At 39.8% G+C, this 26,801-nt stretch overlaps 2 protein-coding genes across 2 annotated transcripts in view; one reads left to right on the top strand and one right to left on the bottom strand.

Moving 5' to 3' along the window:
* The first annotated feature begins 7,125 nt into the window (after positions 1-7,125).
* TBX21 (T-box transcription factor 21) lies at positions 7,126-24,465 on the top strand. The gene is made up of 6 exons (XM_075177010.1): positions 7,126-8,301; positions 17,326-17,480; positions 18,273-18,394; positions 20,113-20,259; positions 21,772-21,857; positions 23,743-24,465. Exons 1-6 carry the CDS (start codon positions 7,673-7,675, stop codon positions 24,242-24,244), a joined length of 1,641 nt encoding a protein of 546 aa, XP_075033111.1. The 5' UTR covers positions 7,126-7,672; the 3' UTR covers positions 24,245-24,465.
* MRPL10 (mitochondrial ribosomal protein L10) overlaps positions 24,451-26,801 on the bottom strand; it is a 12,231-nt gene continuing 9,880 nt past the window's right edge. Inside the window, exons 3-5 of the mRNA XM_075177018.1 lie at positions 25,507-25,671; positions 25,270-25,414; positions 24,451-24,729 (exon numbers count right to left, since the gene is read on the bottom strand). Coding sequence (XP_075033119.1) covers positions 24,527-24,729; positions 25,270-25,414; positions 25,507-25,671 — 513 coding nt within the window. The 3' untranslated portion in view covers positions 24,451-24,526. The remainder of the gene's footprint in view (positions 24,730-25,269; positions 25,415-25,506; positions 25,672-26,801) is intronic.

Genomic DNA, 26,801 nt, shown 5'->3' with positions numbered 1-26,801 from the left:
AAAAATATATAGTGATACGACAGGAAAACATGTACCTCAGAGATGACCAAAGCTTGAATTGGCCTCGTGCGTTCGAGCTTGGCATGCCCCCACTGTACATTGACTACGTGCATACACCCACTTCCCCTCCCTACCTATAAAATCGTAGCCTGTCGTAAGTATCCTTTGCACTTGAAGATGAATTTGATGTCCTTGCAGTCACTGGCTAATGGTCCGGTTTTGGCCATGCACAGAGTGATTTTATGCAAAATACGGCACGTATCGGCATTTATGTTGCTTCAAGAAACAGGCCTCGTATACATTCCCAGTGCCTTTTAGGCCCATTCAAATTCATATACTTTTACAATATTTTTACAGCAGCCATTCAGTTCATTTTAAATAAGTACTACCAAATCTATTTTTTACTATATGCTTATATACTGTATGTATCTGTTGAAAGTACATAAAAGGTTATTTCTGAAAATGAAAACAGATCCCAGTGGATATTTTTTATCACAAGTTACCTATTGTTTTCTCTCTGCACACTCCCGCGTTTACAAAATACCTCCATGCAGACGTTTAACCTGACCATTTGTGGAACTGTGGTTCGTGGTATGAGCTTGCATGCTAGCAAAAGTAAAAAAACATCTCTTCAAAGTCCTGTATGCTATAACCTTTGGATCACTCTCTTAATCAAGTACAACTTTCCCTTTATTCTACTAACAAACAACTTATAATATACTACTTAAGCAACTAATTAAAGTAATTGGACTTCTTTACTTTATGTATCATGAGTGTGCATTTTTTATGTTTTCATTACTTTTCTTTTTGCATACACAATCAGTTGCATTACCTGCACCCAGTCCACATACAGCATGAAATGCATAGATTTTCCAAGGTTCAAAAAGTATAAACTTTTGTTGCTTTTCCACACTAATCTGTGAGTTTACCAATGAAAATAGGTGCAATCACACAAAAATCTCTGGACATCATCACAAAATAAGAAAAAAAAATCATTCTTGCTGTGGACCCGCAGTTTCAGGATCACAAATGATCCTTTATGCTTGTAAGCCCCCTTCCGCCCCCCCCCCCCCCCCAGCTAAGTGTTTTCAGTAGTAACTCTTACATTTAGTAAGTGTAGGTGTTTCTACCAAACTTTCAGTCTGACCAGGTTTTTTTTTGCCTTGTACCAGGGGCATTGCTAAGTTCTCAAAGAAAACCTTTTTATTATACATATCAGGGTGATGAAGTCACAACACAATTTAAGAATATTAAATATTAGGGATGTCCAAAAAATTATTAACCAGATCTAAATTTCATCGAACGTCCCCCATAATCATCATCATCCTTTATTTATATAGCGCCAGCAGATTCCGTAGCGCTTTACAATTGGGAACAAACAAACAGTAATAAAACAATACTGAGTAATACATACATACAGAGAGGTAAGAGGGCCCTGCTCGCAAGCTTACAATCTATGGGACAATAGTTTGATACACAAAGGTAAGTGCTACATCATATTCAATAATTGTCCAGCTAAAATACAAAGTATTTAGTGGGCTGTATGATCAGTCACACAGCAATTTTGTTTAGAGAGTTGTTGTAATAAAACAATACTGGGTAATACATACAGACAAAGAGGTAAGAGAACACTGCTTGCAAGCTTACAATCTATGGGACAATGGGAGTTTGAAACACAAGGGCACGTGCTACATCATATTGCACACTGGACCAGCTAGAATGTAAAGGTAAAAGTATCGAGTGGGCTGAGTGTGTAGCAATGTCGGTCAGAGGGTTGTTGTCTTGTGTTAGCTGTGTAGGGGGTGGTAATAGCGTAACCTAGGGAGATTAAGAGGCTGGTAGAGGAATATTATAAGCTTGTCTGAAGAGGTGGGTTTTCAGAGAACCCTCGAAGGTTTAAAGACTTGGGGAATACCTCCCATCCCATGTATAGACCCCAATTCAAACTTTCAGCTTTAGATGTAATGCTTGCTTTCACACTTCATGGTAAAAAAAAATAAATTAAATATTTTTATTTTGAAAAAAAATAACTAATTTTTTTTTTAATGTGAACACTACTGTGTAGTTAGTGATGGTTGGCAAAAAAAACACAAACACACATTTTAAAAATGTATCAATCTGAGCTTAAACCTGTTTGAACCAGTTTTCACATGTCATCCTCTTCTGAAGAGAATCATAGCTAGCAATTCTAATGGCTTCTTCACATATTTGCACTTGTGGTGCCATATGTTGGTATTAACCACATGCACAGCTCGCTGTATAGAAGTTGCAGTGTGAACAAAGAAAGCACACTGACGTAAGAATGAAAGATTGTGATGCCTGCTTTATTTTTACTGCAACAGGTATGCATGAATTATAACATATTTGGGACCAGGTAGGTTTAGGAACCCCTTGATAACTGACAATCATATTGAAAAATTATGAAGCGATGGCTATTATTTTTTTAAACACACATTATTTATGTAGTTTTAAAATGTGTCAAAAGTGACACCCAGATACCCACTGGTGTTGTCCTGGCATTTTGCAATTCTAGTAAAAATGCACTTTGGCAGGATATATTGTCATTGTCTGTCTACATATTAGCACACGCATAAAAGAATTCAAGCTGACCCTGAGATACTTGATACAACATGATCCTTTTTACAGTTAAATCATATCTATCCTATGATAAAGATCAATACTTGATATGCTGCTATTATTAAAATATATGGTATTTTTGATTTAAACGTGCATTTTCATTTTGTCTTCTGCTTATAAAACAGGTGCCAGAAACTGTGAGATCCTGCCAATTACCTAAAATATTCTAGGGACAGACTTTAAGACTTCCAATGTATAATTACAGGGCACAGAATTCTGGGGTGACTTCTTTGTAGCTTATAATCTAAAGTAGATAAGTGCCACCTTTCTTTGTATTTTCCTAGTGCCAACTGTTAGTGTGCCATCGCTGTCGGACCTTAAGGCTTTGTAGGCATGTTTGCTTAATTTCGAGTCACTTTCATCAATGCCTGTAGCATTAGGAAGTCAGGCAGCAACAGGAGCATGTTGGCAGGAGCGGGCTGGACCGGGGGGCAGTGGGCACCCGGGCCGCTCACTCTAACGGCTGTTCGGGCCAACCGCCTCCCCCCATGTCGATGCAATAATTTCTTAATATTACCAGCGGCCGCATCGCGTGATCGCACACAGGCGACCGCATCACATGACACACGATGCGGCCGCGTCATCGCGTGTCATGTGATGCGGCCGCCTGTGTGCCCCCCGGGCCTGCATGTTGGGACAGTGGTTATCATTGATGCCTCACAGCATTGCCATCGTAGATTAGATTCCAACCAGGGTCCTATCTGTGAGGAGTTTGTATGTTCTCATTAGGTTTCAGTGTGTTTACCTCGGCTGCTCTGGCTTCCTCCCACATTCCAAAGACATACTGATAGGGTTAATTTTTTCAGCAGTCAATTAACCTAGTGGGTGCGAGTGGTGGGGAATTTAGATTGTAAGCTCCACTGGGATAGTGACTGATGGGAATGAATAAATATTCTCTAAAAAGCACTTTGTAATAAGCAGGCTCTATAAAAATAACTGTTAATAAATACAAATAAATAATGATCTGTAACATTATTATTATTACCATTTATTTATAGAGCGCCACTAATTCTGCAGCGCTGTACAGAGAACTCACTCACATCAGTCCCTGTCCCATTGGGCCTTACAGTCTAAATGCCCTAATATACACACACAGACAGACACAAACTAGGGTCAATTAACCTACCAGTATGTTTTTGGAGTTTGGGATGAAACCAGAGCACCCGGAGGAAACCCATGCAAACACGGGGAGAACATACAAACTCCTCACAGATGATTGGGAATTGAACTCATGACCCCAGTGCTATAAGGCAGAGGTGCTAACACCTTAGCCACTGTGCTGCCCAATAGAGTTCAAAGGAAACATTCACTATGTACAAAATACACTATAATGTAGGGAAGCTTTGAAATATGTTAATGAACCTACTTCTAACGCTCTGTCAAAGAAAGAACAACAATTTGCCTACACATTTTACTAGGTTTGTTCTACAACACCCATGCATATGATGCATAAGAGGTGGTTCCTAATAGAAATCATTAAGCATATCTGACCAATCGGGGCTCTGGGACATCACATGTGGGAGGGGGGGGGGATGTTCTTCATTTTCATATATAAACATACGTTTCTGTAAGAGGCATGATGTCCCGTTACTGTATAACATACTGATATTAAATGCACAGAGAATTTCAGTGCCACATAAAGTCATGGCAGACTGAGGTCTTTATTACAGATAATTGAAGTCCAAGATGACTTCCAATATCCTTTTTTGATAGTAAAACTATATTATTTCTTCAATATGAAACAATGCAATGGGCTTGTATGAGATGACCTCATTTCATTATGTACTTTGTCTGCACAGAGTCTCATTTCGAAAGTGCAAAATGGCCAAAGAGCAGCTAAATAAACACTTCTACGGTGGTGCCATGTGTCTCCATTTCAGCAAATGCGCCTACATTTATACCAAAGCACATGGGTCTGCCCAGCAAGACTAAGTTTGCCCTCTCCAATGGGAGAAGCTGGGCAGAGTGATGGCATTCTTTACTAAGGACCTAGGTGGCGCCAGTGTGCTTAGTTTTTTTAGAGCAGTGCAAAAACAGGATTTCATTTTTCGGCGCAAGTTTTTTTAAAAATGAGATAAAGGGGTAGGGAGAGCTCATTTTCAGGGACGATTTTTGCTGTGTGGAGAAGTACACGGCTATTTCCATTCCAACTTGATTTTTGCACCAGCCTTGAGCGAATAGAGATCAGGGGGTAAATTTATCAAGCCTCAGGTTTGAAAAAGTGGAGATGTTGCCTATAGCAACTGTAGCTGGACCACTTATAAATAACTTATTGTATAAATATATTTAAATTATTAGTGCAGTGTGCTAATTTATATCATTGCAGATGTATTGATTATTATTATATTGTGTTGCACTTTTGTATATGAATTGTATCTATTGCTGAGATCAGGGGAGGAAATTAGATTTGTGTAACTTTTCTAAAGAAAGTCACCCATGCTAATTAGACCTTTTGATGTGTGAGTGTCCAACACATCCCGTAGTCTGAAGGCCCAGCAGGAGGTTGTTACCTGTTGTCCCATATTGTTAGAGAGACAGGAACTTGTCTGAACAATGTAGACTCAGGATACAAGTATTAGGATATAACAGGCGGGTAAAAACGCGCGTGCATCAGCTTAATTAAAAATGTATTAAATTTAATGTAAATTTTGTTTAAGCTTAAATTGTTAAAGGATATATCACATCCTAATGTTAATCACTGAATGTGATTTATCAGTCTTTGTGAAACCATCTAGGATTAGGGGCGGTGTTACCTTCTGCTAACAGTTGTGTCTGAACCTGTATAAAATGGAGCTCTGTTTGACCATGTATTTTCATACCATCTGTACTTCTGAAAAGATTGCTAGTACCACCAACTGGCATGTGTAACTGTCCTTATTAGGACACTGGAGCTAATAAAATATCACTGCTTCAAGGTCCTGCTTTGACGCCTACTTACCTGCAGCAATTCCTGTGACCTACAGATTAGACCAATCTAATCCGTTTTCCAGCTGTTCTGAGGTTGGGACCTAGCATTCCAGTACCAATGCTCTGCCTGCTGCCCTGAAGCTCTGGCCAGTGTTATAGGCCAGGGGGAACCATGCACAGCAATCCTGATCTAAAGGAAGAGGTTAGGGGTACCAGTCCAGGTGCCCAGAGAGGAGGTACACTAGCAGCGACAGTTACCCAGAATGAACCGGTTCTAGGTGCTGGCGAAGGAGCCTAGAAACGGCAGCAGGCTCCTCTAACTGCGAAAGGAAGGGCGCATTTGGGATAAAGAAAGGGGCCGGTGGCAAGGCAAGCCCAGCCAGTCCCCAGCAACACAACAGACAGAGTGGCATAGGCGGTCTATCCTGTCACAGAAACCAATTAGATTCTAGCTGTCATTTTGTAGAATGTACTCAATAAATGACAGCTCCAATCTGATTGGTTGCTAGAATCTGATTGGTTGCTATAGGTAACAGCTCCACTTTTTCAAACCCACAGCTTGATAAATATAACCCTGGTTGTTTAATAGGATTCATTTTGCACCTTCCAGCAACATTTTAAGTAAATTTTCACAAACACAAAATTGCCACATGCAATAACGGCAGTCCTGGTGACCCCTCAGTCTCATGATTCACTTAAACAATAAATTATTCTAACCTGAGCATATTTTATAACAAAAAAAAAATATGGAACATTTTAATAAAATTTGGTAGGAGGTGTAAGGTGAGTGGAGTAGTCATTTATACATTCCATGACAGAACACTTTCAAAGTGAGTGGTGAAAACAAGTGACATCACTACTCTCCAAATATAAGTGATGAGATTACTACTCAACAGATATAAAAGTATATGGCAGCATATTAACATGTATTCATGTAGACACACATTGTCTATTTCTCTTTAATTCTTAATGTGTATATATATTTATATACTGACCCTGTATATCTCCTCCTGTCTCTGCTCATATTACCGGCAGATTCCCAGAGCTGCTGGTAACATGAGGAGTAACTTCCTGCACTAGTTGCAGAACACACAGCACAGTACACTACAAACATCAAAATAAATATGCTCATCATACAAAATGCCCTCCAGCAAAGACACATGCTTAGAAATACAAACACAAATGACACTTTATCCCTACTGTAGCCACTCTTGTGCGGTCTGCAGTATATGACTGACTTCTCTAACGTAGGGCATAACGTAGATCTGAAAGGCTGTGGTCAGGATTCCTGTCACTGTGTGCATGCTTGTTTCACTTATGTTCCTATAATTGTTTTCTGTGTTTTTAATGTATGAATAAATGGACATCTATAGGAAAACAACTAATCCGAAATATTGCAATATGAGAAATAAAATGAATACTGGCTACGTGTCTGTATAGCTGTACACATGTAGCACCCAGTGTATGTGACTGTGTGACTTTAAGTGACAGAAACCTCACAGGTCACACTGTAGGCTGTATTGAGGGGGTGACATTAGCCAATCAGTGATCAGTTAATTTCCCTATGATAAAAGCTCGATGTGTGAGACAGACACGGAGAGGCAGAGATACAGAAGCTATATGACAGGCAGTGACAGAGAAGAGTGACTGACACCCTGACAAAGTCAGGCGGGCACGTTTCCAAGACACAGAAGAAGTGACTGTATCTTAAAAAGACAGTGACAAGCTGGCACATTAGAGGTTGCAGAATGAAGGGTGCAGACAGCTAATGACAGACAAAAGGAGGGACAATCTGGTAGGCTAAGAATTTAGAGGGGTGTGAGAAGATCAGGGGGAAAAAAACAAACCTAGGGGCAGGAACACACTAAGGGGGTAGAAGAATGACTGCAAGTTGATTTTGTGTCAGGGGACTAAGTGACAAGTGCTAAAATGATGGGAAGATAGGGACAGGTGCATAGGTGGAGAAGGGGCTGTAAACACACACACACACACACACACACACATACACACACAAACACATGTACAGCACACACGTGACCCCTGTGCGACATCCACCTAGTGCAACAGTGACACTGGAGGAGTAGCTCTGAGATAGTTCCATGGGTGCAGCGGAGCATTACGTGTCAGAATGCATAGAGAAATTCGAGTGCACAGCCTATCAGCGGAGCTACAGAGCACACTGAAGATGCCAAGTACCCTAAGGATGCAGAGCACAGGACTGCAGGACATAATAGGAATTCAGAGCAAAACAGAAATGCAGAACTCAGCGGACTTGCAGAGCACTGAGGAGATGCGAAGCGGAGCAAGGATCCAAAGTGAACCAGAGACGCAGAACACAGTTAGAAAGAGGAGCACGATGGAGATTCGAAGTGAAAAACAAACGCAGAGCACTGAAGAGCTGCAAAGCAGAGCGGATGTGCAGAGCCTGCCCACAGCACAGCAGCATAAATATGATCATGGCGATTCTACAGATGAAAATCTACCCTCAAACTACTCCTACCCACATGGAGCCAGCCACCTACCCCACACCAACTGCTCCTATAGTCAGGAATATTCCACTGCGGTGGAAGACACTGAAAGTTACCCCCAAGCCGATGGACATTTGCCTTACTCCTTAAACCTACCGCACTCCTTCCCTCGCACACCCAGTCCGGGATGCCACAGCTCAGACAAGGTGCAGGTCAACCTAGCTAATAACCACTTGTGGGGTAAATTTCACAAACATCAGACAGAGATGATCATCACAAAGCAAGGCAGGTAAGTGGCACCTCACTTCTTTTATCTAGTAAATGTCATTTTTATTTTACAGAATTCATATGCCCTGCAAAATTTGCTGGCTGTAGTAACATTTCCATTAGTAATGCAAAACTTTTTTAATTAGTGGAAAATACACGCTCACACAAATTCATACGTACGACACTCTTATTAAGTGTCACATTTGCATATATCACACAGACACTATAACAACACTTAGGTTATCACACAACATCTATAACAGATAGCGGGTCAATTCACAGACACATAATTGTATAGGGAAATGACCTACCCTTGTACCCTTAATATAGCAAGTACCCATACACTGACCACAATCATTAAAAGCATCCACACATATACATGTATTTCAGGGTGTGTACACCCATATCACTTGTACATGTTTATTAATAGCATACAACCTGTGGTCAGTTCAAGTAGATTATAGATGTATTTAGATTAGCTTTAGAGAAGTAGTTTGACGTATAAGAAGTATATTTGTATAATATCTATACATACATATTTTAATACTTTCATTGGTATTTTTGGGGTGCCATATGCATATATAAACAAGTATATAAAACATACAAACATGTGCTAAAAACTATCAGACCAAGTAAGCAGTAAAATGCACACACAGCAATTCACTGAAAAGGAAAGTTTTAGTGGAAGGACTGTTTATGCACTCTATAGGCGATAGTCACAAGTGTATATTTTTGGCATAAACCCTTGCTCAGGGTTTAAGATAATTGTCACTGCTACTAATGAGGCTGTATCATCATGTATAGAATTAAATAAGTGTCTGTGCACACATATAATTGATCTTTGTTTAGTATCAGGTATTGTTTATCCATCAGTACAACTTTTGGAAAAAGCGAAGTAAAGAAAGTTTGTATAAAATTATAAATATACATGAAAGCAGCGCTTAGCCTTTCTGGGTCTGTAAACAAATCAAAACAAAAAGGTTTAGTTGTTAACATAAAATGTGGCCTCTGTTCATTTCCTTGCTGAAAGTAGACTAGTTCTATGCTTGCACCGTTTGATACTCTTTGAACCTCATTAACAATTTGATTGCTATAAAACTTCAGGAGAGATTTGTTACATCTTCATTGACATTCGAATTGTCCAACTTTTTGCATCAATGATTTAAAAAAAATGTAACATCCAGCCGCATTCATATGAAAGTGATAAAGTGATTTTCTGCAAGGCCTGTTATTGCTGATTGTTTTTCATACCCAATAAAGATTTAAAAAAATACAGGAAAATCTAGTAAACACACTCATCTACGATATATAATTATATAAAGTTAGCTTATTTGTATACAAAAATTATAATCGTCCCCTTTGGCACAATCAAAGTCCACTTTTATATACATTTATATTTAAGTCACTTATAGGTGTAGACAAGCAATGACAGCTTGGAACAATTTGTAACTGTGAGTTCAATGTTCTGGATATCAACTAATACAATGACAAACATTAAAAAAACATACTTTTGTTTGAAAAAAAATAATTTTGTTTGCCTTTTCTTTTGCTAACTCCCTTGTGGTTAAGTGGTTGGACAAAGCTTAGCTGTATGTAAACTGCATTTTTCTAAGTATGTGGACACATTAAACCCATACTCTACTGGGCTGGGTGAGATAAGGGAGGGCCCAGATCAAGCCATAAAAAAGGTGTTGTCTTTATAACAGAATATGTGACCCTCAGATCTTTACTGGGCCAATTTACTAACAGTGCGTTAACCAATCAGCAATCAGTTTTGATCAGTCTACTATAAGTTCTAGTGATAAGAGCATATTTCTTGCTGTGTGCTATACATGTTGCCTTTGTGTACTTTGCCCACTATGCTAGTACCCTTATTTTCTATTAAAGAATACTTAAAATTAGATATACAAGTAGATTAAGCCTTTTTACTGAGTTTGCACACACAAATCTGAATTGGTATAAGTGGACCTTTGCGTACTACAATCCCCATAATGGCATGTTTACTCGACTAGGTTATAATGTCATTTTTGCATTTCAAAAATTCCTTTTAAATAAATATTCACATATAATAGCCTAAGAATAATGAGAGATTGTGAGAATACCATTCAGCATTGCATAGACTAAGAGGAGTTGTACTGTGCAGTTCGTAACATCTGAAAAATGGGGGCGCTGACTGGGACTAATCTTTAAAATCCTACAATGTCGCTGGACTTTAGTGACAGTTGGTATCTATGGAAAAATATTATTAAAACTATATTGTATTGCTATTATTGATTATTAGAAGTATGTCAAATCCAACAATATAGTGTGTATCTTTAAACTAGAGATAGAGTCTGGTTCTTAATAAAACAGTGACAATGGCAAATACATCCTTTGCCCTGTCTCGTAGGAGCATGCTCCTCAAAATGAAAGGCCAATGTGTTTTCAACTTTGGAAACCTGAAACGGAATGGTTTACCTCAGCCAGCATGCAGATGTTGTACTCCAATATATTCTCGGCGACAACCTGACAAAAAAAACAACAAAAAATGAAGCAACACTTTACACACAGGTCACTTAAAGGCAGTGTAACAATTATTTGTCAAGTTAGTTTTTAACAGCAATAGTGCAGCATTTTTTCAAACTGCCATTTATCATCATCATCTATTTATATAGCGCTACTAATTCCGCAGCGCTGTACAGAGAACTCACTCACATCAGTCCCTGCCCCATTGGAGCTTACAGTCTAAATTCCCTAACATACACACACAGACAGACTAAGGTCAATTTGATAGCAGCCAATTAACATTTATAAGACTTCTGAGGTAAAATAACACTAAAAACATATTTTTGGGTAAAATATTTTAAAGCATGAGGTTTCATCTAATGGCAGTTACCAGTAGAAATTTCTTGTTTTGCAAGACTTATTTAGTTGTCAGAAAACATATGGATTATTTTGTTACTAAGGTTACATTCAGCATTAGGGCGTAAATACATTTTTCGCAAGTTTATTTTTACCCTATTTTTGTTGTAAAGAAAAAGTGGTGTTATTTCCTTTGCAAACATTTTCTTAGATGGTGTTACAGACTTTCTTTCTTAATTGTTAACTTTTGTTTTCTTTAGTGCCGTTCTTTCCCATTTATACTCGTATAGCCTATAAATCTGTACTAGGTTTCTATTAAATAATATACAAATATATAATAAAATAAACATGCATTACCATTAGGGAATGTATACTGCATACAGATTCATACAATATAGGTGTTATCGGAATAAGTGACCTCATTATCCCACAATATAAGGACTTACAAGGATTTTAGTAGAAGTTTTACATTTTTATTTGCATTTTACTGACATGTAGAAGTTACATTGACTCTTTGTAACAGGTCTGGGTTGTAGATATCAGGAGAAATCATTAGTTAAGCTCCCATGATCCTTTGCATAACTTGGCATTCATGCTTCCTGGTGGATTAAATAATGATTTGTGATTACACCTGCTCCTGCACTCTTCCGCTAAGTAAAATAAGATCTATTGGAAACGCTGTCTGGAACTTGGGAGAGAAATACTTGATATAGTTTCTGAAACATATTATAATAACAGGGCATATATTTCACATATCCTGTATTATTTAACAAAATATGTACGTGTTAGGTTTATATATACCATCTTTTTTAAGCAGTTCCACTTATTTAAATGATTGCATTACCTGACAATTGACACATTTGAAATGGACTAACTTACACATGCTGTGGGGGGTATGCAGGCATTTCAAACCTGAATTCAGACAACGGTAATGTATAATTTGCTTCCCTCTCCTTCTGCATAGTACATACCAAGCGAAGCATCTGAAATGATCTTACTGTAAAGTGTCTAACTATAGTAATGTGCTTCTGCCATCTGGTGACTTCCCCATATTTTGTATTATAGTGTTTTATTTATAAAAACGCTAAACATTGAGCCATGGGCGCCATTTTTCAGTCATTAGGGGGTGGGGGCATGAGCAGCCCCAAAACTTTAAAACGTGAGCTCCTATGCATTGAGGGGATTGTGACACAAATGACCTACACTGACATTAAACAGGAGGTAAAGGTGCCCCTGTGCAATGGAGCTTATCATCTAATCTTATTTGTCAAGTGCACTAAACAGTTGAGACACAAGGTAGCACAGTAACAACTATAGTTACTAACAAAATACAAAAATTCTTAGGCGCTAAGAATCATGAATTAATAATGTATGGTGATGAACCGCAGCTCCCTTAAAACAGATATCTGGATCTGTCAATTATTAGAAAAAAACAACCACAAACAAATAAAGGGGTGCTGTATCCACCAAATTTAATAAAATGCATTGAACATTAAAATATCGATAACAGTATACAATATTTGTAAACATCAATAGATGTCTCATATAATTAAAATAATCACAATACTCTACTCATAGCTCCCGGGGACCAGAATCCACTGGTAGACAAAGAACAACCGCTGTGGTGATATAAAGCAGTTAGAATCCTCCAGTGTAGTGGAGAAAAACCCCACAATATTCTGGCCAATAGAGGGTAACGTGCTCTCAATTTTGCAGCGATAATCACCTGTCAGACAGATCCAATTAAGTTACTGGTTGGGAAAGTATTAATTTGCACTCGCTGTACTCCGTCTGTTTACCAAGAGAAAGTTCAAAATATAATTAAATAAATGAAGACAGAGCAAAATGTAATTAAACACTATGGTGGAAAACATGCAATGTATTTAATGGAATCCCATTGGGTAAAGGACTGCACCAATGGAAAAAACGGCCTCGCCAGGTCCGACTTGAGAAGTGACTGCAGTGTTTAGTAAAGACAATCATTTTTATAGTTGTCAGAGAAACAAATGTCAGATTATGCAATAACATGGGGCAAATAGTAAACCAGTATAAGATCTATTATAAGATAAACAAATAAAAAAGCAAACGTCTGATATGTGATAAGCACAACTGTGTTGCACTATTATATAGATAGCTGGAGAGAGCCAGAAAGAAACAGACATAGAGATGCTACCCTTTATATTCTCATGATGGAAACCTTTGCTTTGTTTAAGCACTCATCTAGTGTGCTAAAGATGCTTTGATTACTCAGTGGATACGTTTTGAAGCGTTACCAGTCACAGATCTGTTTGAGAAGTATTAGTATAAGAACAATGCCTGGTCACCAGTACAACACTACACCTGATGCAACACAGATCTCTTATTTCAATTGTAATAGTATACTCTGCAGATATGAGTGTATCAACAGGTTTATCAGTAACTGTTTTATGTACGTTTTCTCCATTGAAATGTCAAGAAACGTCAGAGAATTAATATTTAACTTTTACACACAACTGTTTCCTGGACATTAATAGATCTATAAATAAATTAAAAAATGTAAAAATTAAATAAATTCTATTTTTGTTGAACAACCTAAGAATAAAAAACTTTATTAGTAAGTGCAGAAAAGACACCAATCCATTATGACCATTCCATTTGGCCTTTCAGTCCCCAGAACCATGCATGGACAATGCAGGTGCCAAGTAGTAAAACTACGAGTAACAGAGTGTGTCAAATCTGTTGACTGTGACTAAAACATGGTCACCATTAACTTCTTTTTGCAAAACTATAGCATTTTCCAAAATATGAAATACTTCCATGATAATTCATTATTTTGTACACATACTTAATTTTGTAACAGTTATAGATATTATGTTTATCATCAATCGTTTTTATTGAGATTTTTTAAGTAAATAGGGGGTACAGAAAAAAAAAGAGGGAGGGGGAAGGGGGGGGGGTGGAGTTCGAACACACCAATACAGCATTTGCAAGTTACAGACAGTGTACAATATATAGTATTCAGTCTACTGTGGAACTTTAAACTAACTCGCCAGACCTGGTATAGATATTATTTTATATGCTTGCAGCAAACAGTATAACAACTCACATGAGATACATTAAAAGCTGTGCCTCGATAAGTTAAGTCTGTCTTAAGATGGTTGCCCAGCTGATAAGGGTTTAAGGAGATGTCCAACTGTAATTATTTTATTTTTTTAACTGAAAGTCGCTCTCAACAAAGTACTACAACTGCGGTGCTGAAGTTACTCTATGCAAGGCATCTGCACTTGGTCCTGTCACATCTAAGTACAAGGTCAGGTGTTGGGAGTAATATTTCCCAAACGAGGGAGTCCGCAGTTCTACTGGTGGCTGGTGGGAGGTGTGAACATTTCCTTTAAGAACTTCTGTCCTAGGGTGATGGCAGTGGCCATTGATTTTACATACAATATTCTACAAAAGCAAAAGTACATTCCACCATGTCAAACGTGTATTTATTATTTATTTATTTCTTACTTGCGTCAAGTTTCTGCACCTGGGCAGATTTTCTGGCAAGGCCGCCTAAGTCTGGGGTTGCAGGAGGGGCAGACTGCTCTGGATTTCACCATTTACCACATTTTTTACTTATACATGTCTGGCAGTATAAGAAAATATTATTTTGATTACTGCTAAAATATATATAACTCTTTAATACAGATGACAGATGATGAAGGTAGGGACTATGCAGCTGTGCAACAATCAGGTCGGACAGAGGAGGAGAGGGGGTAGTGAAAGTGCCCTAAATGGGGGCAAACAAGTTAAATCTGCTTTTGCACCTGGATGACTGAATGAGATGTTGTTTTATAGGAGCTAACACATTGAATAAATAAAATATAGATTAGACACACATGTAAGAAGTTTAGCAGGCCCTACTCTTAGCCCTGGGCAGTATGGCTATAGCATTACCCATGTAGCCTACTTCTCTAAGAATGATGCTGCTTTCTCCAGCATATTTGTAATCTGGCCGTGATGCAGTTTGTGGATCTTGGATTGCTGTATACACAATATAATCACTCATTTTAAATAATTCTCTTCAGTAAATATTTACTTAAGTACATTGCAGATAACAGGAAAAGAAAGTGAAAATTGCATCCAATATAGGGAATACGTTGTACTAAGCAGATGGTCCATGGAGAAATTATGGACATTGTCAGAGACAATTCTTTAAAACCTGAGACTCACCCTTTGTTATCACAGCCTCAGCTCACTCTAACTCAATCTTCAGTGAGTCCCAGCACAGGAAATGAATGGTTCTGTCCCTACTGAGGATTACACAGCTCCCCTACAAGCCAAAGTTCCAGAATGCAAATATCACAGGTACCTAAACTTCTGCCACGCCCACTAGGAATATACCAGCTCTCTCCATAAAGACAGGGGAGGAAAGACCATACCAATTTTATAAGGAATCAAGAAGATAAAGGTATACACAGGGGCACATGCAGGTATAGAGACATACTCTACAAATTCTATGTACACTATCTATAGTCAACATTATATAGATGTACTGCTCTGGGAAAACCTTCATATCTCACTGCCCTGCAAACAAGAGTCAATGCAAGTGCTTGTACTGTAACAGTAATGGAAGTGCCACAGATTTTCTGCCAAATTTAACCAGTAAATCTGGTGAAGGGGAAATTATGAATACCTGTAAACCCATCCCCTGGCACTGTGATAGCATGGCATATGCACAATGCTACCCAGCCCAAACCAGATGTGCATACGTCACATTTCAAGTATCAGCGTTTACCTTTGAAAATCTTTTTTAGATTACTAAGGTGTTTTCAGACCACAGTCTATTGGTGATTCTGTGTGAACATAATTAGTTACTAGGAATAGATGGATTCCCATAACTGCTCTACTGCTTTTGGCACACAACAGGAAATACTTTGTGGCTTGTATAGATTAGCAAACCACATGCAACTATGATCTGGTTTTCTGTTTAAATACAATGGAATCCTAGCACATTTGTGTGAATAAACTCTTATGGGAGTCTCTCATTTGCACCTACAACGGTCTTGTCGACAATTCAGGACCCACTGTTGTGAAGATGGTGCAGTTGAACCTACTTGAAGGGTGTCTACTGAAATCTGAGGCAGCCAGTCTGTGGACCGTATTAACATTCATGAGAATGTACATTAATGACTTCATCAGGATACAGTGACATCACAAAGACTTAAAAAGTAATTTTACAGTTTTCTAGCAGATCGATAGGCTACATTTTCATGAATTCAGTCCACAAAATGGCTGCCTCAATAGAGTGTAGATGATTATAAGCTTGCGAGCAGGGCCTTCTCACCTCTGTCTGTTTTACCCAGTTTGTTTATTAGTTTATTATGTTTTTCCCCAATTGTAAAGCGCTACGGAATATGTTGGCGCTATATAAATAAATGATGATGATGGTACATTTTAATTAAAAAAAAAAGTGTGAAATATAACTCTTCCCTGTTTATTTGGACTAAAAAACATCTGTAGGTACATTTGTAGATCCTACAGCGATCCACACAGACGATATAGTGTACAATAATACAATCTGATCACCGAAGGTATGGGCAACTACTAAAACTGAGGCTGCAGACAGGATGTTACTCTACTCTCTGGTTGCCGAAAACACACCACTCAAAGCTGGTGAAACTGGCAAACAAACTGTAAGCTCTCTCTCCGTCTCCTTTGTCAGTGATTTCCATATTCGATAATCCAGAATTTTGATCCATTCAACTAATAAAATGTCCAAATAGTATTCTCAGAACGTAATGTTGAAATCAACAAACAGTATATATTGCACTTATCCCGAAACATCTGGATCTTCCAAAGCAGCTAAAGCAGAAAGATTTAACATTAGACCCAACATGCAGACCTTTTCGCAATTCTCGAATCTTCAAACTGTTTTTAATATCGCTCACAAGAACTTGGAGACAGTCCTTGACAAAAGGTTTATTTTCGACTCCTTATGCTGAGCTGACTGTCCCCAATGAGAGATTCTCTGGAGCTGGCTTGGGAAGCAGATACAAGGGAAGAGGTAGTTGAGGGGCTGGAAAAACCAAGAGCGTACCTTTTGTAGCTCTGCTTGTGTGCCAATTAAATAAAATGCATTTCAATTGCTGGGTGATTTTATATTTAATTTAATAATAATTTAATAACTTCTTATATTTAATAATGTTTATTCAAAGTTTTGGGTGTATGTTTTCTCTCATAGGCGCATGTTCCCATTCCTCAGTTACCGCGTGTCAGGCCTGGATCCTCTGGCTCAATACACTCTACATGCGGACGTGGTCCTGGCAGATCAGAATCACTGGAGATTCCAAGGAGGAAAATGGATCCAATGTGGCAAGGCTGAGGGCAATATGCCAGGTACCAGTTGCAGGGAGCCATGCAATACGATTAGAGCTCCTGTTTGATCTCAGTCTAAAAACACTCACAACAAAGTATTGTCCATAACACCTGAACACAGGCGTGCAATTGCCTTAAATCTATAATCTGGATTTCACATTCTACCAGAGATTCATGCATGGCTGTAACAAGCTGTTCTTCAATACACAAATAGATCACATTGAGGTACCATTACCCCACAACTGGAGCTAGTGCTGGCCCCACACTCTGTAATACTATACCTGATATAGGTCAGTTGGTTCAATACAGCAGCGTGTGGCACCAAAACGACTGCGATGTCTGATACAATGACGATCTATCAGATCATTATCAGGTATGTTGGTAACAGCGGTCGGAAGTTTACAGCAGACACTATTAGCTCATGTGTGCGCCCATCTACAGATGCACTAACAGGCATCAGTTTCCCATTACTTCAAAGTTCTGCCTCCTCTACCCACCCAAATAGCCCATCAGTAAGAGCCAACTTCTGCACCCCCTGCAGTCAAGGCCATCTTCACACACTTATTAATGTGCTTTTGTGCAAAGGGGTAAAATTGTGCAATATCAGCACATGGTGTCACAAAATTACATGCGCTAGAGCCCAGTCTTGTAGTTTTAGAAATAACTATTAAGGCATAACTGCCCACTGTCCCAGTATCCCCAAAACAGTCCCAATTTTTTGCATCCGTGTGGTGTAATTACTGCATGTTAATGAGAAAAACAAACATACTATATGATCCCAGGGTTAATATGCTGTCTCTTTCCTGGGGACAGGGAACCGAATTTACCAGCATCCTGACTCCCCCAATACTGGAGCTCACTGGATGCGACAGGAGGTGACATTCAGCAAACTCAAACTGACAAACAACAAAGGGGCATCTAGCAACACGACGCAGGTATGGAGCCCATGTAATGATGTATGACATCTATGTTAATGTGACAGGCATCACCTTGTATATAAATGTCTTAGGGCACAAGTCACTAATAGATTTAGGTACTGGTAAGTAGGGGTTAAACAATATCACTGACTAGGTTAACTGCGCACTAACGTGGTGCTGCGAGTTCTGGGAGGGTAATGTGTGCTACCTGTCTCCTTCACCAGCACCAGGAACACCTCACTTGTAGGTAGTGTGTAGCTGCTGTCACACCTCTTTGCTGGTTGATCCTTAAGTCCTCCAGACCACTTGTTTAGATCAGGACTGCTGGGTTGCGGGCAATGTTGGATCAAGACACTAGGCCCAACCCAAGACCTCAAGAGATGAATTAAAGGGTGAGCCTTAATCTGTTGGCCTCCAGAACATACAGGTAACAGGCATCTCACAGGAACAAAACAGTATCTTGGTATAGATGAAATATATTGCTTATATAGCGCTTATAAGAGTTGTTCCTTTACATATAACACTGGTAGGTAGTGATATTATCACTACATGAGCTACTAGCCCTTCTTGTATGCATTTTGTTTTCATAAGGGACAGATGAGGGGTTAACCTGCCCATATATACAATCCAGTCTCATCCTCTTATCAGTGCTTCCATAAAGGTTACCAGCACCTCCAAGCCAAATTCTTCCCCAAGCGGTTTGTCCAGATCTTGCGGGCGCTGCTGGAGCTCCCTGAGCTTTGTCATCTGCACATTACAGGTCCCAGGGAACCCATTCAGCTACTGGACAGGCCTCTGGTGCTGAAGTCCTCAGCACTGCTGGGCCCTGCCAAATGCAGGCCTCGTCAGTGCGCCTTAGAATCCTGGCGGCTCTGTTGCTGTGCGGTGAGGATTTCTGCCACTGCCTCCTCCCCGCACTTGGGATCAGAGAGTTACAGTCTTACAGCCTAACCTGGATCCCCCTCTGGTCCAGTAGGGAGTGCTTTTCTCCAGTTTTTTATATACATATACACACAAACACATTAATGTAAATACATTTCATAATTTAAACATTCTACAATACACAGTAAAAACCCAACAAATGCACCAGGAGTAGAGGGGTAGAGAGAAAAGTGGGATCCAGCCTCATTGATGCCACAGAGGTGGGATTACTAATGCCATACTGGTACACTGGGGTGGGCTTAATAATATGTCATTGGTATATACTGAGGTGGGATCACTATTTTGACATCAGTACACCCAAGGCGAATTAATAATCATAATAAAAAAGTACACAGGGATGGGTTTAATATGCAATCGCAAATAGAGTTGTGGGATTAATAATATAAAATCAGTACACAGGGGTGGGATTAATGACATGGCATCAGTACATACAGGTACAATGGGATGAGATCAATACTGTTACATCAATTCATAGGGATTGAAAATACAGGGCACAGGGGAGGAATTGGCAATACGGCATCTGGGCACAGGGGACGGATTGACAATACGGCATCAGGGCACAGTGTTGCGATTGATATGACTTAAGCACACAAACATAATAAAGATGCAATGAAACCTTCTAGGCACCAGACTATGTGACTTCTCTTTAGGCTGCACTGACTCTACTTTACTGCGAAAGCCTTGTCTTTAATCGAATTTGTGTTAGTGCACTGGATAATTATAAATACAGTATAATAGTGAAAATACTAGTTGCCTATGTGATGAGCTCTGACATTTTCCCTTTGATCTCACAGATGGTGGTTTTGCAATCCCTGCACAAGTACCAGCCGCGACTACACGTGACACGTATTCCAGATTCTGGTGCCCCTGAAACTCACAGTCACACGTTCACCTTTCCAGAGACGCAATTTATAGCAGTTACTGCTTATCAGAATGCTGATGTGAGTATAGATTACATGCAAGTTATGTTTAATAATAGTTGAAGTCCTGTGTGCAGTCTGCTAGACATTAGGTAAAATGAAGAGAGTAATTCCTGGTCTGTGAACTGCTCCAAGGATATAGAGGCATATTCAAAGAAAACTAGATTTGTGTGCAAATCAGTGCTCATATCCAATGAACTCCGTGAAACAGTGTTTTCTGCACAAAGTCCACTATTATTTAAATAGCACCACCATATTATGTAGTGCTTTACAGAGGATATTTAATCATTCACATCAGTGTCTGCCCCAGTGAAGGATACAGTCCTATTCTCTAACACACACACACACACACACACACACACACACACACACACACACACACACTAAGGTCACTTTAGTCCTACCAATATATTTGTTGGACTGTGGTAGGAAACCAGAGCATCTGTAGGAAACTCAAGCAAACACAGGATGTATAAACACTCACAGATAGTTCCCTGGTTGAAATCAAACCCATAGGCCCAGCAATGTAAGGCAGCAATACTAACTGCTGTACTGCTAAACATAAAACACAAGGGGGTAAATGTATGAATGTCCGGCGACTTTGCAGGTAAAATTTAAAGCGGCGATGGCTTGTAAAGGCAAGTTTGCCTTTACAAGCCATCGCCCCTTTAAATTTTACCTGCAAAGTCGCCGATTTCCGGCGACTTGCAGAAATCGGACATTCATACATTTACCCCCTGGGGTCTGATTCATTAAGGAAAATAAGGCAAAAAATGAGTACGTTTTTTTCTGAACAAAACTATGTTATAATGCAAGGGGTGCATATTAGTTTATTATTTTGCACATAAGTTAAATACTGGCTGTTTTTTTCAGCTAGCACACAAATACTTGATAGCTTTATTTTTACACTAAAAATTAAAGTTGATCTAGGACATGTCCTACCCCATTATAAATCTGCCCCCACATTTTAAATTTAGCTCCCCCTCCAATGCAGCATGGTTTTGTCAGGGTGAAAAGTTATTCTTTTTATTTTTGCTTTACTTTCCTTAATGAATCAGGCCCAAGATGCTCACTTATATTTCTAAAACTAGTGATATTTTACATTATTTGTAGTTGATTTGGACCTCTTTCTTCCCCAAAGTTCAGCTGGAATGTGGAAAATGTGTCCTATTAAAATGATCAAAGTCCAGATCTCCACCAAAAATAAAATGCTATTGTTGGGCAGCAATGGCTCTGCCCCCCTCCACACATTAAGGAACACCCCTAAAAATGCACCCCCTCCACTTCAATACATTTTGTCTTATTTCAAATGTATGCCAATATTTGTAGTGCTCCACAATACTAGCCATACTGGTGCACCTGCTTTGTACATTGCGAGAAACGATCCCTTACACCACCCAACAACTCCCATCAGCCAGTGCAAACAATGTTGTGCTGCACCATCAGATCATCCATTTAAATGGAGTCATGATAACGATTTAAAAACTCAAGACTTTTATGTGTTTGTGTCTCATATGTTCTATTCTATTGCAGATCACACAGCTGAAAATTGATCACAATCCATTTGCAAAAGGATTCCGGGATCACTGTGACTCACAAGTATCCAGTGTAATGATGGGGTCAGTACAGCTACTAAATTCTTGTTGTAGGCATATGAAATGTGATATTTGCTGATATCTGGGCAGGGCCCCATAAGTAGGCTCCCACCTCTGCAATATTCAGGAAAATGCAGCTTATTTCTACACTAGGAACTAGAACTTTGTGCCTCATTCCTCAGTTATGTCCCTATGAACAAATAGGACTAATATTGGTTTACCCCACAAAACTGCTGCCTCCACTGTGTGTATTTGACAAATACATTTTGATGTGTTAGAACAATACAAATATGCTTGTTGAAGTAGAGCTTTTAGTTAAATACTTTTGTTTTTACATCATTAGTATAAACAAAGACAAATCAAATCTAATATCCAGATGGCTTCATATTAATGTATTATTTATTCATTAAGCCTTCTAGAAGGGATTCCCTGCAGATGTGTATGATGATGTATGGGTATACATTTATAATGTACTGATATGTATATACCATAACAATTACAGGTACAGGTTGAAACTAGTCAATTTTGTGGATTTGCTTAAAATGCATCTGTCAATAAGAAACATTTTTAAGTAATGTAAGTAACAAAGCGGCATTCCCACAGAGGTTCATTTTTAACATCCTAAAATAGCAAGTTAAGTATCTTTCAAGTATGCATTCAATAATGCTTTTTAGAAGTACAGCTAAGAAAACTTACTATCTCCTTTTCAAAATGTCTCTGGAGTTGTAAAACACATGGCTGCCAGTTACATACAGCTCTCACTGTGTCATTTAAAGGCAGAGGGGGGAGAAGAGGAAGGGGAGAATGTTACATTAAACAGAGCAGACCAAGCTCAGAGGGGTGTTCCAAAGTCTCTCTGCTCACTATATATTGACACTGTGCAGAATTATAAATCATTAGTAGCAATTTGAAGAGACAAGCCAAAGAAAAACAATAAATACTGAAGTTCTTCTTATAGCCCGCTACAGTGATTTATCTATAAAATAAACAATGGGACTGCTGCTTTAAGTAATATATAAATTAGTAGTTTTATCCACTTGACATTTCAAGTTCAGAGCAGGAGAATAAGAGGTAACGATTACAATGTTTACCTTCCTTTTAGAATATTACCATAACCAGACCTCTATTTAAATGAGGTTGTCTTAATTCTTGATAAGATCTCACTTAACTAGTCCCTAGAACTCTCACAGCTATCTGGAAGCATGGGTAGGCCAGCAATGTTGAAGAGCATGGGCAAGAGTTTCAAATTGCCCAAGCTGGAGGTGTATAATGATTATTAAACTGCTACACCTTGCTTGAATAGCTAGGACATGTTCAGTCCACCACTGCTAACAGATCCTCTATATACTGCCAGATAAAGTGGACTGGCACTTCAGTATAAATTGAGGTCACATAAGACATGCTTTCTAAAGTACCAAATCCTTTAAATATATACAATATATCCTTTAATAGTTTAATGTGGGTAAATGACTTGCCAATATGGTGAAAGCAGGGGTCTGTGTTAGAATCCTGGACTACCCCAAATCTCAGTAAACAGAAAGAACTCAGCATAATTCTTGATGTGGTGCAAATAATTTCTGATCACTGTATTAAGTTGAAACAATGCAGAAAGTCTCCTCTTCCATGTCCTCCCGGGTTTCCTCCGTAATGTATCCCCTATATAAAATAACATAAGTGTCACTACACCACATTGAGAGTGTTGCTGTGTTTTATCCATTTGCTTGACAGGTCCACAAGAAGAGGGTTTATCTCATGGACATTGGTCTTTATATACTATAGATTGTAAGCAGGGCCCTCTTACCTCTCTATCTGTAATACACAATCTTGTTTTATTACTGTGTGTGCTCCTAATTGTAATGCTAAGTATTGATTGATAAAGTTATTGTAGCCTCTTTTATTCTTTTTGAAGACTTTGTGTCCAGTCGTCTGGAGAACGTCTAACCCCATCACCACCAGTCCGTTACCCACCAACCTTCTTGCAGGACCCTCTGCAGACCACCCGTCTCTACTCAGTGGAACAGAAAGAACCACCGCCTTGGTACTTATCCTCACCAAGTATTGCTCCACATCGAGACTACACCCCTTATGACACAACAGGCAAAATGGCTGCAGCCTATTCAATGAAGTGTTATCCACAGCCGCCTCCACTTGCATATTATGCAGATACCCTGGGCTCACCCTGGGCAGGACCAGCACAGTACCACCCCAAACCAAGTCCTACACCCTCAAGCTGGTTTCATCCCTTTTTCGATAACAGAGGAAAAGAGGAAGAATCCAACCACTGGGGAGAACCAACAATCTATGTAGAGGACAGCAAACGAAGGAGACTGTCACCTTACAGATCAGATGGATCCCCTGACACGTGCGACAGAGACACAGACATGCCATTCTGCGGCTTTTACAGCCAATAACACACATTAAAGACACTGTGACCATTATTCACACAAGCCTTGTATTGCAGCTGTAAAATCAGGACACTGGAGCGAATGACACAGTGACCACAGAGCTGGGGTACTGTAGCTGATGCCATTTGTATATTACAGCACATTCTAGTTAGGGGTTAACATTGCATCCCATGTCCTCTATGGTCATGTTAATAAAATATTTTATACACAGCTTTTTCATTACACAATGTTTTATTACATTTATTATTACAATCCTATTTCTTATAGCCAATCCTACATTGGGCTTTTTCATGAACTCTTGACTTCTTCCTTGCTATGTTGCTCTAGCAAGTTGCATAGACGTGCAGAATGATGCGTCAGCAGATTTGAAGTTTGTGAGGTCATCACTGTCAAGGCTCCTACAAGCTGACCCTGCAATATCTCCTTGCTGGGCAGTCTGGAATAATTCACAACTCCCTGTTTGCTCAGCAGTCTATTCTCAATACAGGTTCCTGGGGAGAAGAACAAATCCACAATGTGACACCGGTACTTAGTAGAGGCACTTGAACCCTATTTTAGATTCCTTTTGTATTTGTCTAATATGAATTGTAATAGGCAAACATATAAACAATATTATTGTTATATTATTGTTATAGGACGCTACCTAGTTTCTATCATGAGATTAGTAAAACTTGCAGACCCCATAATTCTGTATATTTGCCATTGTCTTCTCTTCACCATGATACCTCCTGTTAATATCATTGAGGGGCAAGAATACTTTTGCCATCCTCTTGCAATATACCGGTAATTCCTTAGAGGCCTGACCTACTGGCAGGGGACATAGTGTGACACTATTGAAGGACAAGTTCAGGAAGAACAGAAAATATGACAGAGCAGACAAAGAGCCTGCACAATGGGAATACATACAACATCCCTGTACTAGGTGCAAATAAGCACAGAACATGTTTGAGGTTATAGTCCCTGTAACCCCATACTACCTATATTTGAGTACATGAGCCCCTTCCCCCGCCCTTCAAGAACAAGATATTTACCTAGTAGTACTATCTGTGGCACATTCCGTACAGTCTGTAACATCTCCTTGGCCTTGGCGTGGTGACTTACTACTAGGAAGGTCTGTCCAATGAATAGTGGCAGCATGGCCTGGAGGTGGGACTGTGCCAGAATTTTTCTTATGACCTGGAAACAAAAAAGAAAGCGGATTGGTTGTTCAGTAATCCCTCAGATGGTCTCTCTGTCTTTCAATGAAGTATTGTTTCTAGCATCAGTACCTGGTTAGGAAAGACCTTAATGTAGATCTCATGCTTGCAGAGTCTGTGTCTGAGAAGTAGAAACTCATCAGCTGCAAGTGAATTGCGCTGAAACACGGCCACCATTTTACTATCCCGGAGAACAGCCTCTAGCTGAGAACACAGAAACCTCTCAAATAGGTTTTCCTGAAACGGACAAGAACTTCCATTAGTTATATGAATACAATTGAAACCAGTGTCAGGACAAGCTGTTTAAGGCAAACTCCCATCCAGGTGCGACAGAGCCCCATCCACTACTCTGTTCATTATTATTACATATTGTATCTAACTGTGCCAGTACAAACTGAACCAAACTGTGCCGTTACAATATGCTGGGCCTGGGATCACAATGTCATGTCCAATACAATATATTAGAATAGGGATTCTATGCAGAGCCCATTCTTGTTTAAAATATAGAGCCCCCCGCCTAGAGGCCAGTGTACAATATAGAGCTCCCCGTCTAGAGGCCAGTGTACGATACAGAGCTCCCCGTCTAGAGACCAGTGTACGATACAGAGCTCCCCGTCTAGAGACCAGTGTACAATACAGAGCCCCCCGCCTAGAGACCAGTGTACGATACAGAGCTCCCCGCCTAGAGGCCAGTGTACGATACAGAGCTCCCTGCCTAGAGACCAGTGTACAATATAGAGCTCCCCGCCTAGAGGCCAGTGTACGATACAGAGCTCCCCGTCTAGAGGCCAGTGTACGATACAGAGCTCCCCGTCTAGAGACCAGTGTACGATACAGAGCCCCCCGCCTAGAGACCAGTGTACGATACAGAGCTCCCCGTCTAGAGACCAGTGTACAATACAGAGCCCCCCGCCTAGAGGCCAGTGTACGATACAGAGCTCCCTGCCTAGAGACCAGTGTACAATACAGAGCTCCCCGCCTAGAGGCCAGTGTACGATACAGAGCTCCCCGTCTAGAGGCCAGTGTACGATACAGAGCTCCCCGTCTAGAGACCAGTGTACGATACAGAGCCCCCCGCCTAGAGGCCAGTGTACGATACAGAGCCCCCCGCCTAGAGGCCAGTGTACGATACAGAGCCCCCCGCCTAGAGGCCAGTGTACGATACAGAGCCCCCCGCCTAGAGGCCAGTGTACGATACAGAGCCCCCCGCCTAGAGGCCAGTGTACGATACAGAGCCCCCCGCCTAGAGGCCAGTGTACGATACAGAGCCCCCCGCCTAGAGACCAGTGTACGATACAGAGCTCCCCGCCTAGAGACCAGTGTACGATACAGAGCTCCCCGTCTAGAGACCAGTGTACGATACAGAG

The sequence above is a fragment of the Mixophyes fleayi genome, chromosome 6 (genome assembly GCF_038048845.1).
Source record: "Mixophyes fleayi isolate aMixFle1 chromosome 6, aMixFle1.hap1, whole genome shotgun sequence".
Classification (NCBI taxonomy): domain Eukaryota; kingdom Metazoa; phylum Chordata; class Amphibia; order Anura; family Limnodynastidae; genus Mixophyes; species Mixophyes fleayi.
Note: the sequence above shows the minus strand (reverse complement) of the source record. Positions and strands in the feature narration are given on the sequence as shown.